The 15716-nt window shown below is 45.8% G+C and overlaps 1 protein-coding gene across 3 annotated transcripts; it reads right to left on the bottom strand.

Moving 5' to 3' along the window:
* Positions 1-15716, bottom strand: PAN2 (poly(A) specific ribonuclease subunit PAN2). 3 transcript variants are annotated; one of them, XM_027854964.1, is made up of 25 exons: positions 14786-15716; positions 10151-10320; positions 9878-9998; positions 9605-9682; positions 8111-8378; positions 7385-7727; positions 7091-7187; positions 6424-6543; positions 6031-6150; positions 5505-5633; positions 5201-5400; positions 4946-5091; positions 4681-4787; positions 4326-4424; positions 4135-4208; positions 3900-4041; positions 3589-3726; positions 3414-3473; positions 3130-3220; positions 2301-2458; positions 2058-2201; positions 1767-1946; positions 1518-1611; positions 881-1078; positions 1-630 (listed from the first exon to the last, which is right to left on the bottom strand). In XM_027854964.1, exons 1-25 carry the CDS (start codon positions 15065-15067, stop codon positions 596-598), a joined length of 3594 nt encoding a protein of 1197 aa, XP_027710765.1. In that variant the 5' UTR covers positions 15068-15716; the 3' UTR covers positions 1-595. The 3 variants fall into 3 exon arrangements, with proteins under 3 accessions (XP_027710765.1, XP_027710764.1, XP_027710766.1); XM_027854963.1 differs by having other exon boundaries at positions 3589-3729; positions 14786-15714; XM_027854965.1 differs by lacking the exon at positions 9605-9682 and having other exon boundaries at positions 3589-3729; positions 14786-15714.

The following is a 15716-nucleotide window of genomic DNA, read 5'->3' as shown; positions in this document are numbered from 1 at the left end:
TGAGATTTTTGCTTTTATTTTACAAAACATTCCATTGCAGACAAAGCTTAGGAAGAAGGTGTCAGCAGAAATAACCCTGCTGAGCTTTGTAGCCAAAGGTCAAAGGCCCTTGTGTTCTTTTTTGCTCTGGCCCCTGAAGCTGTACCTCTGGATCCTCCATACATTCGTCACTTAAGTCCAGAGCTATTCACCTGTCTTGCCATTGCCCGGCACTACTGTCCCTAGCCAGCTAGGGACCGAGTGTCCTGTGTTAACTGCTGTTAACTCTGTACTGCTTCTTCCTTTCTGGGCCAGTTTCCAGGTTTTGCTCTCCGTGCTGCCACAAGGGTGGAGGGGAGCTCAGCTCCTGCATATTTTGTAACATCCTAGCTGCACCGAGGAAATTCCAACAGTTCTAATGATAGCACCATCAGCAGAGTCCCTATAGGTCTGAGTTGGGGCCTGGGGCCTAAGCCCTGTCCCCAGGGCAGTGCTGGAGAGGGGGAGGAAGAAGGCCAGCAATTGGAGAAACCACCTCTCCCTGCTGCTGCTTCTGTTGTGTAGCCACAGAGCACTCAAGGAAGGGGGATGGAAGGATGTGGCTGGAAAAGAGCAGTCAGAGCGCCAGCACAGTGGAGAAGACGGCTGAATCTATTAAACACAAAAATGAGAACATGAGCCTTCAAGTGAATGAAGAGGTAGCACTTAGAATTCTTAATGCAAAGAAAATAAGAAGGAACAAAAGGCATGGTTTGGGCCAGGACAGGGAGGGGAAAATAGGACTTGCAGGGGAATAAACTTCTTTCCAGGGTAGTAGTGAATCCATTCACAGGCATGCACACACACAGACACAATACACACCCCAAAACAAAGCCAGCATTTCCCCTATCTCAGCTCTTACTCTTGGGGCTTGCTTGGCCATCAGGCTCAGGAACCTTCCAATCCATTTTTCGACCCTTCTCATAAAGCCCCTTGAGCACTTTGTGGAAGGACTCTGGTTCACTGCCATTTTTGCTTAACTCCAGATACTTTCGGTAAAGTTGCAGAGCTGTTCGGGCATCTTCAATGCTATCATGGGTCTCCCCTTGGATCTTGAGATCTGAGGAAAATAAAGTGGTTTGAGGGCATAGTAGAAGGGAGAAAGATTAACACTATCAACCCCTCCTTTTCCCTGATCGTTTCCCTAGGGAAGGAACAAATTAACTCCCCTACAGCAGAGATGGAGTGGTTCCTGGGCCTCTTCATCATCATTACATGAAGTAGAAGAAAAAGCATGAAGTCAGAGGACCAACACTGCTATTTACTGCCTGTGACTGGGCAAATCATTTAGCTTTTCTACACCTGGTTCCTTATCTGTAAAGTGAGAACTTGATTTTTTTAAAGTGCTTTTCAGCTTTCAGTCCTCTGCTCCTATGATATGCCACAATTATACTTTACTACCACTAACCAAAGTCCTCCTCCTTCCTTTTTCTCCCCCACCTCCATTCATTTTCCTCCAGCAATTTCACTGTGAGGAACCGTGAAACATGGCAACTCACCCAAGAAATACCAAGCAAGGAAGCGCAAGGAGATCATTCGTTTTCGGGGCATGTGGAAGAGGTAGACAGTATCAATGACCTGGTCTTTGGGCACCTAGAAAAGATGAAAGTGGGAAGTTAAGAGCTGAGACACTCAGTTCCCATCTTCAGTACCACAAGGAGTGCCCAAACTCCAGAAACATACCCCATTCTCTCTCCCTGCCTCTACACCCCTCTCCCCCAAATACTCAGGGAAAGTATAGTTCGAACCATGAGATTGATGACCCGGAAGTCCTTCTGCAATCCATGACCCACAAACTTGACACCAATATCTATAAGGAAGCGAAGTTTCAAATAGGTAGACTTGAGAGTGGTAAGGTGCTTGGAGGAAATCTTAGCATCAAGGTCTCCAGGCTTTATCCCCGAGTACTGGGTCAAGTAATCCACCACCTAGGAAGGCAAAGAATGGAAAAAGTCATCCCAGGAGAGGGAGCCCCCATGAGGTTTTAAGATCATCAGCACAAATCCTTCCTCTGTCCAAGCTCTGAAGTGTCCTGGTACCTGTTCCTGTGTAGAGATGTAGTCATCAATGAAGGGGACACCTTCGTTTGGCCCTTGACCCCGAACACAGGTGATTCTAGCCACTGACATCTGGCTTGGTTTGATGGTGGACTTGGTGCCATCACTACGCAGCTCTGCCTCCTCCTACGGGAGTAGGGTAGAGAAGGTTCTTATAGACTTCTCTATCCCTCCTGGTTCCTCAGGGTTCTGCTCAAATCCTCATAAATGTCTGGGCCCGGTTACCTCATTAAGGGTGACAAATTCAGCATCCAGGCCCACCAGGTCCCCGGCCTGTGGCATCTCACTCAGCATCAGTGGGATGAAGGTAGCATGGGTCTTGCGCTGCTTCCGGGCCAGCGAGGCCTCGGCCAGCAGCACGCTTGCTTCAATAGGGTTCTTGACTGGAGGGCAGAGGGGCAGACAGCCAGGGCAAGGATGGGGAGTGGTGAGGGGAAGGAGGCTCAGGGTGACTGGGGACTCTGAGTCTGCATCGTGGCCCCTCAGTAATCAAAGCACATAAGTAGAGGGAATGAAGCCTGGTGGACAGGCTGATGGAGAGGTCAAGCCAGGGAGTTATCAGGAAATACACAAAGTAGAGGCTGAAGAAGGGGCTGAGGGATGAAATAAGAATTTCAAAGTCAGGGTCCTAGTTCAGTTAGCTCAGGGCCAAAAAGAGAGAAGAAGAAAGGGTATGAGGGTGTTCACAGCTTGTGGACAGATAGGAAATCAAATACTGAGACTATTCAAAGGAAGTGGAGATGGTGGGGAAGCAATGGGGCCAGGCAAAAGGAGCAGAACAGCTGGATGATTAGTGACAAGGGAAAATCACTTGGCTGACTATGGGCTAAGAACATCTGGTAACAATTTAGGCCCAAATTTGTGGATCTACTTCCAAAATAAAATCTCTGCCCTGACATCTTTAACCTTAGTTAAGTTGATAAGCAGAAATTTCAACAGTATGTCCTAACATTAAACACTGATCCAAAAGCTATTAAGAAATTTCCTTGATCTCCTGCTGCCAGAGGGCCCAGTTTAAACTACCCATATCCTCTGCCCACCCTGTACCACTCACTGCTCAGGTTGTATTTGTTGTTGAGGTTCCTCTTGACATAATATAAGATAGCGGGCACCTTCCAGCTCATGTCAAATTGCACAGCCTCACACTGTAGAATGGAAGAATCATTCACTGTCCCTGGCCCAACCCTCTGTTTTTTTCTCAATGCAAAGCATGCATTTTCAGCTTTGCTAAATCTTTGTTGTACAACTAGCAACCCATCCCTCCCTCCGAGGTGTGGCTGGGGCTTTTCTAAGTGCCTTGAGATGAATATAGGGTTGGAGAGAGATGAGAAGACTAACCTTATCCACAGGTTCAATAAGGAAGTCATTGAAGAGGTACCACTGCTGGTGAGTAACACCCTTTAAAGGAGAAAGGGACAGCACACGTCTGAGCACAGTGGGTCCACCCTGGAATGAGGAGAGCTCCACTACAGCCACCATCTTAAAAACCTCCTTCCAATGCCATACAACTCACCTCTTTGCGCTGGTGGTAGGTCTCCCCAACTTTGATGTGACCTACCAAGCTGCCCCCTGTTCGTGAATCCAGAATGTGGACCACAGTAGCCATAAGGTCATACACATAGACGTTACCTTCCTCTTCCCTGAGTGGGCTCTGCTGTGAAGGGAATATCTAAGTTGTTAAGCTAGGTATAAAAGTGGGGATAGAAGCAGAGTTAAGGACGGATTACATGGTGCAGGAGCTAAGAGAGGCCTCCAAGATGTTGAAGTGACTCCTTTCCTTTGAGAATCCTTCCTCCTCCCACCCAGTCCTTCCAGCATAAGCACCTCATCCCCATCAGTCCAGTTGCTGACATCCAATCCCTTGTTCTTCGTCAGCTTCATTTGAATGGAGTATGGAAGCCAGACATTCTTTAGCTCCTCAATGGAAGTACACAAAGGCCGCCCTTTTGGACTTCCTAGGTCCTTCCTGCCAGACAAGCAGTCATGGAATGGAGTTAGAAATTCTTCCTGAGATAACAGGAGTTATTAATATTTCAGCATTCCAGCCACCAGTACATACCAATCAGCCAGAGCACTCTCTTTGCTTTTAGGGATCTCCCCACCTGCCTTCTTTACTGCCATCTTGAAGGCAAACTAGACAGAAAAGAGAAGATCAGATTCCTCAAAAAGGCCCAGGGATAGGTCCCATATTAGGAAGAAACCAGAAAGTATCCTGGCATCCCTGACTCCAAGCCCAGCTCCAGACCTCACCTCTGCCTGCAGCTTCCAGAAATCAGCTTCTTTAGAGCTGTTGACCTCACAGTTGATAACTAGAATATCTGGGAGATGGCGAATGTTGCGGGTCTGGATCTAGGGAAGGAAACTGGGAGTTGAGGCAATCTAAAAGGTAGAATGTTTGGGAGGGGATAAAAAAATCAGGGTCTGTACCCTTGGAATAGATTAATTTCCCCTGCCCTGAAACCTGAGGACAGTAGCTATAGGTGCTATCCTGCTTGGTCCTAGAGTAGACTCAGAGTGGACTGAATCACCAACGTAAGTGAGGGAGAGGATGTAATCCAATCCTGGACAACACAGGAAGGTGGTGTAAAATCCATGTGCTACTTACTGTGGGCTGGTACTTCTCACAGTTCTCACACCAAGCCTGTGTGTTCTGCTCCAGGCAGATGCTTCTCTTCAATACCTGAGCAAAGTCATAGTTCTTCACAGTCTTATCTGAAGAAAAACGAGGCCAGTCACTCTAGCTGCTTCCTTGACTCTACAGTCCTTTGGCAATGGTTATCAACTGTCCCTCTTACCGCATCCCCTCCCATGCCCACCACGTCTGTGATGTCAAAAAGCAGCTTCCCCAACCCTCTTGTCCAGAGCTATACCATTACTGTGGCTCTCAGGATAGGAGAGTGTGAAGAGCAGGGTAGATGACACACGCACTGTTTCTTTGCCACATCGGCACAGGCTACAGTTCTCCACCTCACAACTGAAGAGCTGCCCAATGACTGAGTCCCCTGATGAACAAAAGCTGTTAGAAACAAAGAAGAAGCACAAAGCTATCAAAGAAAGGCACTCCTGTATGTCAAGAGGCTGAGAGGACCACACACCTGAGGGACCCCCATGTTCCTGTCCTGTACCTGCCTCCTGCACCCCTATAAGCCTGAGGGCCTTCCTGTTCCTGCATGTCTTGGTGTAGCTGTGTCAGAATAAAACGATTCCACCTCTGGATGAGCCTGGCCAGATTGCCCTTGCCTGAAACCTCATCTGAATCAGCCAGGATTAGGCCTAGGGCTGAGGCTTCAGGGATGGTGCGGAATGCCCTCAGGAAGTTACTGCCCTATAAGAAAAGGAAGAGAATAAGAGGTAATGGAGATGGTTTCTCAATCCTAAGAATCTGGCACAGAGAAGCCTTACATCTCTACTAGGTGGGTAGCTTCTAACCTGGCATGGATCACCACGAGACAGGTCCAACATATGGAACAAGAAGCCCAACTCACAGCCCAGGCAGAATTCCTTCTGGCACAGGTGGTTCTGGATTAGACAGCGGACAGGCTCAAGGAAGTACAAGACCTAAAAGAAAGGGCAGAAGACCTCCAGAGTGAGAAAAGGCCAACAGTGCAGAGCAGAAGAATAATCATAGAAGAAGTAGTCAGAGACATCCTAAGACAGGGGTTCTTAACCTTTTTGTGTGTCCTGGACCTCTATGCCAGTATGGTGAAGCCTCTGGATTCCTTTTCAGAAACATAATTGAAGGAAATGCTAAATTTCAGTTAGAGGTTAATGAAAATAAAGATATAATTTTTTCCCATCTAAGTTTATATACTCCCTGAAATCTATCCATGGGCCCCAGGTTAAGAACTCGTGTCCTAGGAAAAGGGGTGGAAGCCAGAGTGGGCAATGAGTATAGCTGACAGAGCTTCAGAATATAGTAGTAGGCATATTCAGTCAGTGGGTCCTCAGCCCTTACCTGGATCATGCAGTTACAATAGGCATTGGGAATGTGGGGTTCCAGTCCAGCAAATAATGTCTTATTGTAGTGCTTAAAGTCAAAATCCTCCAGCCCTAGCTTTGAGTATTTGATGGTCACCTGGAATGAAGAAAATAACCTAGGTGAGAGGTGAGGATAAGTAGGCAGTTCCCCAACCACCCAAATAACCTTTACATTCCTTGGAACATCTTCCCTAAATTCAGGGTGGAAGACTGGGGGTGGGGTAGAGGAAATCCTACCACTCCTGCCCAGTTAACTAATAAGACAGGTTAACTACTTTGGGCTCTCCAATCCTTTCCTATTATAGAACTTCTCTCTGCTTCCCAAGGGACACCAGCACAGATATCCCTCCCTTTCCCTGACCCTCAGTACCTTTCGATATTTTTTGGAAACCATATAGAGATGTGGCTCCTCTTCCCGCCCTATAGGTGACTCAGGAACCTGGCTGAAGTTGTCAAATTCACTATCCAGTTCCTTGAGGCGGTAAGGGATCTAAAGGAAAGGAAAAGCATGCAGGCAAGAAATCTCTTATTATCTCTGATTCTGACATCACCTTCCTCACCCCTTATGACCACTTAACCAAATCCTGTCAATCATCCATCATAACATCTCTTGGCTCGGACCCTTTTTTTTAAAAATTTCTACAGTCCTGGTTCAGGCCTTTTATCAACTCACAATTGGAGTACTCAGTAATTTCCCAACTAGTCCCTTGATGCCAGTTTATCCTCTATCTCGATATCTAAATTAGATCCATCTCCCTAAAACATTGCTTTTATAGTCACTTCCTTATTTTATAGCTGCCTACTCCTCAGAGGATAAAGTCTAAAGTATTACTCTGGCATTCAAGGTCTTCCAATTCAACTTCTATAATCTCTGTACACATACATAGTAAGCATTCAAAATATATGCTGCTTTACTGAAAATAGCAGCTACAAGGTTGTTAGAGAAGCAGAACAGAAGGGGAATGAGGTAGCACAAAGTAAAGAGGTAAAGGAAGCTGGAGTTGAGGCCTCCCCCTTTCATCTCCTCTCATACACACCTGGTTACGAAGCCTGGTTCGGGGATTGGGTGCATAGCCAATGAAGCCCACCTTCTTCATGGTGCGCAGAATCTCTGCATCCACGGGTGGTGCCCGCCTACAATGCAGCATGGCTCTGGGGCTTAAGGAGTCATTGGGCCCACATCTGCCCAATCCCCAAATCCCAGAGAAAGAAGAAAACTGAGGCCAAAGAAAAGGGGGATACTAGCTAATAGATGGGACAGTGACAGCAAGAAAAAAAGAATACCAGTGTCTTGGTCCCTCCTTCCACCTGGCCCAGAGGTAAGCAATTACCTGGGAGCAGGAGCAGAGTTGGCAGCTGGCCAGTCAGAGAGAAGAGTGTCAGTGGTGAGTGGAACTGGGATGAGAGAGAGAGGCAGTAGGTCCTGGTTCCAGTCCAGGGGTGGCAGTGAGTCAACAAGGCAAGGTAGGGCAAATTCAGTTTCACGGGAATAGGGGTTGAAAGATGCCTCAGGAGAATCAGCCCAGAGGTGTACACAGCCCTCTGAGTCCCCAAAGGCCAGGGCTTGCTTGCTGGCTGACACATCAAATGTCATCAGCAAAGGCCCCACAGGATTCACATGGAAGATGTCTGCTGGGTTGGCCAGGCCTGTGGGCTCACAAAATTGGCACTGCCCTGGAAAGAGAAAGTGAAGACACTGAGCTCATGTGGAAGATATTGAGGTATACCCACACCTAGTCATGGGCAAAATTAAGCAGGGCTATGTCCTCACTCTACTAATGGGCAGAAATCTCCCCACCTATAGAGAGATCCATTAGCAAGTAGCAGCCTGATTTGTGATCTCTAAATACCATTTTTTTCCTCTTTCGGTGTTGTTGGAGGAAGGAGAGAAAGTAAGGGATTACAGCTTCGAGTTAGATCTTACAACCCTGCAGAGAGGTTCCCTCCCTTGTCCCAAGGCCAGGTTGAGCTCTGCTATACCCTGCCCCCTTCCCTCTTCACTGCTGCCATCCAGTTCATCTCTCTATAGAAATTCCCCTTCCCCTGTCACTGTGCACCTGTCTGGGAGATGATGGCAAGGCGGGAGGTATAAGTTGGGATGAAGCGCAGGAAGGCAGGGTCAACGTGCACTTGGAGTGGTGTAATGGCTCGCATCATTCGCAAATCATAGACCTTGAGGAATCGGTCACAGGCCAAACCACTCAAGCGGCTAGAGAAGCCACAGGCTGCTAGCAGGTTGCCATGCACATCAAAGTCTGACAAACTCCCTGAGAAGGCATCAAATTCATGCTCCACCTTGAAAGTACGAAGATCCCGAAGAGATACCTATAACAAGAATAATGCAATCACCCAAGTCAGAAAGAACTAGAATAAATGAAGCAGACTTCAAAATCTGGGGAACCAGCTTGAGAAGAGAATAAAAGGAGAAGCTGAGAAAGAGAGGGACTAAAAGAGACTATTTGACTGCTCCCTTGCCTCTGTGGCACCTGGCATACCGAAAGGAAAAAAGCAGCCAAAATCTGGGAGAAAATGTCCAGTAAGGCATAGGATGAGATAGGACGAGAGCAGGGCAGTTGGGCCCAGTTAATCACCCAGTTAATCAGCCAGGATTGGAGGGGCTGGAGGAAAACAAACACATTAATGCACTGTTGCTGAAGTTGTGAATTGGTCTAGCCATTCTGCAAACCAGTTTGGAACTATGCCCCCAAAGCTACTAAATTGTGCTTCATACCTTTGCTATGCCCCAAGAAGATCGAGAAAAGGACCCATATTTACAAAAATATTTATAACAGCTCCTTTGGTGATGGCAAAGAACTAGAAATCAAAGGGGTGCCCATCATCTAGGGAATGACTGAACAAAGTATGGCATATGAATATAATGGAATACTGTTGTGTGTGCCACTGGAAATTATGAAAGAGATGGTTTCAGAGAAACCAGGAGAAAACTTACATAAACTTATACAGAGTGAAGTAAACAGAGTTAAGGAGAACAATTTGTACAATCACTACACTGTAAAGACAAACAAAGACTTAAGAATTCTGAACAATGGAATGATCAACTATGATTCCAAAAGACTGATGCTGAATGATGCTGCCCCTCTACTGACAGAGGTGATGGATTCAAGAAGCAGAACAAGACATACATTTTTGGATATGGATGATGTGGTAATTTGGTTTTTTTTTTTTGCCTGACTACGCATATTGGTTATAAGAGTTTTGTTTTTCGTTTTTCTTTTTTCTTTTTAAATTGGAATTGGGTGAGGGAGAGAAAATACATGCTTGTTTAAAAAAAAAACACAAAAGGTTCCTCCTACTGGTTCTAATTCTTCTTTACAACATGACTATCGTGAAAACATGTTTAATAGGAATGTGTATGTCGAGCCTTTATCAGATTGCATGCTGCCTTGGGAAGGGAGGCAGGGGAAAAAAATTTTAAAACTCAAAAGCTTATGGAAGTAATTGTTGAACACCAAAAATAAATTAATTAATTAAAAAACTTAAGAGCCAGGCTAGAGGGTGGCCTGGGCACCAAAATGAGAGAGAACAGGCACCTTGCCAGATGTGTGACCACAGAAGAAAAAGCGACTTGACTGCCTCATGATGGTGATGCCCGGTACCTCCACAGCATACTGGGGAAGGAAGCAGAAGGGAATGTCGAGGAACAGAATGACCTTTCCCATTATCTACTCTCTCCCAGCAGAGGTGCAGAACCCCCATCTTAGGCAAGGTCCCAGCCCAGGGATTTTTTTCCCTGCCAGGCCTCTGAGCTCAGCAAGAGAAGATCCCAGGCTTCCCCCACAGCTCCTTCTTGCCCAGGTCTGCACCTTCTGTGTTTCCTGGACAGTGTTGAGGTCAATCTCCAGTACATGGTTTTGTAGTCCACCTACAAGCAGGGTGCTGCTCTCAGTCAGGAGGAGGCTGTGCATGTCCTCACTCTCATCCAGGCTGTGGAGGCAGGGAAAGGGTGAGGACCCAGATACCTTAGATTTCCAGCCCAAAGTCCCCAACTTTGGCTCTGAGCCTTCTCACAGTGAATGATGACTAGGGGAACAAGCTTCAGGTTTTCTTTGTCAGTTCAGGGCTAGGGAGCCACTTACAGGTAATCAAAGATAATGAGTCCCCCACGGGCCATGTACTTTAAGTTGTTCTTAGTAAGAAAAAGAACACCATTCTCCAGGCTCTGGATCTGCCGAATGTCATCACTGCCATTGACTTGGAAGGATGAATAGCGCTCCAGGGCTGGGCCAAAGAATGAGGTGGCATGGCCCTAGAAAAAGGAAAAAGGCAAAGAAAGAGACACACACTGAGTCAAAATACAAGGCCATGACAGCCAGCTCCCCCTTCTTCCCTTCACTACATAGTATGCTGTAGCAGAAAAAGGGTTTGGACAGAAAAGCAACCTAGCAATCAATTAACATCATTTACTACAAACCTACCAAAAAAAGGCCTACCATGCACTAGGTAGACAAAGACAAAACTCAAAGTCTCTGCCCTCAAGGAGCTTATATGCCTTTAGGAGAGGCAATATGTATACAAATATACAAATACAATGGAAATTTTTGATGGGGAGAGGACTAGCAGCTGGGGGTAAGGCTTCATATCAAAGGTGGTGCCTGAGCAGGGTTTTGAAGAAAACAGGGTATTCTAAGAGGCAGAGATGAGGTGAGAGTGCAGAGTAAAGAGATGGAATGATATGTGGAGAGTAGAGCAAGAAGGCTAGTTCGGCTGACCATACTATGTATGTGGGGGAGGAGGAGCATTATATAATAAGGCTGGGAGGGTGGGTTGGGGCCAGGGTGTGAAGGGCTTTAAAAATTAGACAGATGGGCTTATATTTTATTCTACATGCAACAGGGAGCCACTGGAGTTTTCGTAGGAGAGTGACATGATCAGACTTGCACTTCAGGAAAATCACTTTGGCAGCAGCTCAGAAGATGGGCTGGAAACAGAAGACACTTGAAGTAGAGAGACCAGTTAGAAGGCTTTTGCAGTAGTTCAGGTGAAAGGTGATGGAGGTCTAAACTTCGGTGGTGGTAATCATTTAAATAGAGAGAAGAGGAATAGGAAAGATACTATGAAGATAAGAGATATGGAAGTGAGAGAAAATGAGGAGTTAAGGATGACAAGGTGTGAACCCGGGTGATTAGAAGGACCGAGGCACCCTCAATAGATATAGGGAAGTTCAGAAGGGGGATGAGCTTTAAGGAAAGATCACAAGTTCTGTTATGGACATGTTTAATTTGAGATGCTTACAGGACTTTCAGTTAGAAACAGTTGTTGGAGATACATGAATGGAGCTCAGGAGAGACTGGACTAGATATATAGATTTGGGAGTCTTCTGAATAGAGATGATAATTAAACCTATGGGAGCTGATGAGGTAACTAAGTGAGGTGGTAGAAAGAAAAGAGAAGAAGGTCTAGTCTAGTCTAGACAGTGAACCAGAAAAGGATGCTAAGGGGAGGTCATATAGGTAGGAAGAAAACTAAGAGAGCAGTAGCATGAAAACCCAGAAGCAGGTAGTCAACAGTGCCAAATGGTGCTTTGATCAAGAAGGATGAGGACTGAGAAAAGGTGAAGAGATTTGGCAATTATGAGATCATTGGTAACAAAAAGGGGGGGAGGAGAGGGGGAGAGAGGGGGGGAGAGGGGGAGAGAGAGAGAAAGAGAGATGAGAGAGAGGGGAGGGAAAGAGGAAGAGAACATGGTTTCAGTTAAATGATTAGTTCTTAAGTCAGAGGATAACCACTACAAAGGACTGAGAAGTGAGTTTGGCTGTGCAGGAGGGGAGACATCTAGGTCTCTAGTAGTAGCGTCTAGTGTTTGTTTTTTCAAGATGGGGGCCAGGCAAGTTTTAGGCAATAGGGAAGGAACCAATAGATAACGGTGATGATTCAGGAGATGTGTGTGGGGGTGGTGAATTACAAGGGCAATCTATTAGAGAAAACAGGAAGTGCTGGGATCAAGGGCAGATGCAGAGATGTTGGCCTTGAGAAGAACCACTTCTTAATCAGAGACTGGAGTAAAGGAAGAGCATGGGAGTTGTCCAAGGGTTTTGAGATGTAGAGAAGAAAACAGGGAGTTCACAACAAGCCATCTCTCTCTCTCTCTCTCTCTCTCTCTCTCTCTCTCTCTTTCCCAGTATAAGTATGAAATGAGGTCCTCTGCTAAAAGCGATGCTTGAAAAGAGAAGAGGAGGATTAGACAGTCTCTGTGGGGAGTGGGCTAGAGAAATAGGAAGAAGAACATCAATTTGTAATGGACCCAGTCAGTTCAGGATCATGATTTCTTCCAACAATGTTTAATAGCAATTGAAGAGGAGCAAAGGAGGTGGACAGTGGTAGTCATCCAAGACTGAGCTCTGGCAAGGTGTGAGCACTAATGAGGGTAAGGGTCAAGGAACTGTCAAGGAGGGGAAAAGTTTAGAGTTAAACTGGTTAACCATAGGGTCATTACTGGGAAGGAAGTAAAGTGAAGCCAAATCAGGTGACAGCTTGGGAGAGTACTAAGGAATGAAGAAATTAGAGGTACTTGTGAGGAGACAGAGCAAGTTTAAGGAAGTAGAGCTCTAGCAGAGAGAACAACAGGAAGTCAGAGAAAGGGATTATGGAGCTTTAGATCATTCAAGTGGACTACTTTTGGGTGGTGCCACATCTAGTGTTAGATTTTCCCCCTGTATATGTAACATCGACAAATGGGGTGGAGGGAAGGACTAGGTCATGGCAGGCAGCAGACTGCCAGAGTTACAAAAACACCAACATCCTTTCACCTAATAATCCATTATTGGCCATATGACCAAGAAAATTTTTTAAGAAATCTTTTTGCCCAAAGATATTTATGGCAATATAATTTCTTACTGTAATAAAAAAAAAAGAACAAAAACTGAAAGTAAAGCCCAAAGATTAGAGAATGGAAGAACAAATTGGAATGTTAATGTAGTGGACTATTACATTAAGAACGACAAGTATGAAAACCATAAAGAAATGTGGAAAGACATTTGAAAATACTGTTAAATACTGTATACATAGACTGTGACTATGTAACAAGAAAATATGCAATGAGGTGAATGAAGACTGATAGACAATGGAACACAAAATAGGGAGTGACAAATTGTTACCAATAACTATATACTGAAGGCTTTTAAAACATAAGTTTAAATAAAAATTTAAGTGATTCTGTCATGATTTGGAGCAAACAGCAAATTACTTATTTAAAAAAATAACTCTGAACTAGAAAGATCTGGGTTTCAGTTCCAACTCCACTTATTGGCTGTGTGACCTTAGGCAAAATCACAACTTCTCTGAGCCTCAGTTTCTTCATCTTTAAAATAAGATTCAGCCTTTTGACTGAATCCAAATTTCACAGAATAAATCCCCTTAATAAAAGGATTTGTTTGGTAAAACTTGGACCCAGTCAAAAGGCCACACCCAAGGACCTAGAAGGCCATTTGTGGCCTCAAGGCCGCAGGTTCCCCACCCCTGCACTAAATGATCTTTAAGGATCCTTATTGTTCTAAATTCTATGAGTCTATTGGCAACTAGGCCATGTACCCATCAATCATTTACCAGCATCAAATACCAGCATTTATTATCTTTAGATAATTATTTGAGTTGGTTAGAAAAGTGACAGGGAAAAAAGAAAATAAAAAGGCAGCTAGGTGGTGCAGTGGATAGAGCACCCGCCCTGGATTTAGGAGGACCTGAATTCAAATTCGGCTTCAGATACATAACACTAGCCACGGGTTTCATCCAAATCCAAAGTTGGTTAGTTAGTTTTTGTTCCATCCCCTGAAACTCCCATCTTGGAAATTTTTCATCACATATGGGGATTGGGCAAGAGAGTGGAGAAATCAGCATAGATATATTTTTGGAAAAACAAACTCCAAAGCTCCATTGGTGGCTCAGTAGTTTTATTTTCATATACAAGGAACAACACATTTTTCTTTACTGAGCTCTAAGAATAATATAGAAGTATACTGGGCACTCAAGATACATAAAATTTTTCTTTAATTCAACAAATATTTACTAAGCACCTACAACATGGAGAGCATTGTGCTAGGAACTTGGGGAATTTCAGGAGGTTAGAGTCCCTACCCTAGCACAAGGAATTTTATCTCAGAGAGGTTAGAATCTAAACTGATCAAAATGACAAACATAAAATATAGAGACATGTACAAAAGGCAACTTAGGTGGCGCAGTGGATAGCGCACCAGGCCTGGAGTCAGGAACACCTTAATTCAAATCTGGCCTGTGACACTTACTGACCCTGGGCAAGTCACTTAACACTGTTTGCCTCAATTCTCTCATCTACAAAATGAGCTGAAGAAGAAAATGGCAAACCACTCCAGCACCTTTGCCAAGAAAACCCCAAATAGCATCACAAAGAATCAGACGTGACTGAACAAAAATACATACAAAAATCCTATAATTACATAAGTACATGTGTGAGAGAGAAAAACAAAGAAGATTTAAATGGTTGTAAAACTAAACTTGTGGAGTTAGTTTTGGAGTCTGACCAGAACTTGGGGTTGATCTTGGCAGAGAGAAAAAGACCCACTGGGAAAGGATACCAACTCACTTCCAAACTCTCTGACATCAACTGTCCCCTTACTGACTCAATAGAATTAGTATCCTTGTCATATTCTATCAACTCTGCCCAACCAATCAATTCTAGCTCTCTGCAAAGTCCTTGAACCTTAGCAACTTCAATCGCTACAAAGCAGTATGTATCTTACCCCATGACTCCCCACCCACAGCATCTCCTCGTGGAGGTCGAAGTGGGAGACGGATACAGGCACGCCCACCTCGGCTACCACACTGTGCAGCTCAGAGTAGACGCCTTCCATGATGTGCACAGACTCTGGGACAGACAGTGCCTCCAGGGCCACTCCCTCGGGGTCCAGCTCCACATTCTGCAGCAGACTAGGGTTCAGGTGGGCATCCAGGACAGGGTCCAGGGTGGGATGCAGGGCTGGGGCATACTCCGTCAGTCCAGGATCCAGGCCCTCAAAGTTCATGACGACAGTCGAAGCAGGCAAGGTCCCCCCACCCTCCCGCCCCGACCCCTTCTACTGGCCAGGTCCCGAACCTTTAGTAGGGTGGCCTCTAAGAAGACATCCTGGTCTGCTGGGGGAGACGAACAGCTGTACGTGGCGGGGAGGAAAGGGGGAGGCAGGCCCAGCCACCGATGGCTAGCCAGAGCCCCACTGTGGGCTTTCCTGGGTACCTGGGTCAGGTAACCCGGGAAATCAGACAACCTCCATTACCAAGGGGGTCTTCCACCCTCTCTCCACAGACCCTCACCTCCTACCGTCCCATTTCTTCCCTGTACCTCTTCCCCACACACTGTCTTGCCTTACCGCCCACACCATCCCCCCCCCTTACCTGCCTGGCTTAGCCCAGATGCACCTGGGGTAGGGGGAGGGCGTGGGAAAGGTGGGGGGGTGGGGAATGGGAGGAAAAGTTACCCAGAATCCTCTGGGAGAAAGGGGGACAAGGGACATAAAATTTTCCCAGAGTCTGGGGCCTACTTGTTACCCAGAATCCTCTGGGTGGGAAAACAGGAAGGGGCGGGGATAGAAAAGGCCATACCCATAATTCTCTGGGAAGGGAGTGGGCGGGGGTAAATGATTAGCTCCCGAGAAACCACTGGGGAATACGAACTAA

The sequence above is a fragment of the Vombatus ursinus genome, unplaced genomic scaffold (genome assembly GCF_900497805.2).
Source record: "Vombatus ursinus unplaced genomic scaffold, bare-nosed wombat genome assembly UNPS02010769.1, whole genome shotgun sequence".
Lineage (NCBI taxonomy): Eukaryota > Metazoa > Chordata > Mammalia > Diprotodontia > Vombatidae > Vombatus > Vombatus ursinus.
This window is presented reverse-complemented; position numbering and strand designations above follow the sequence as displayed.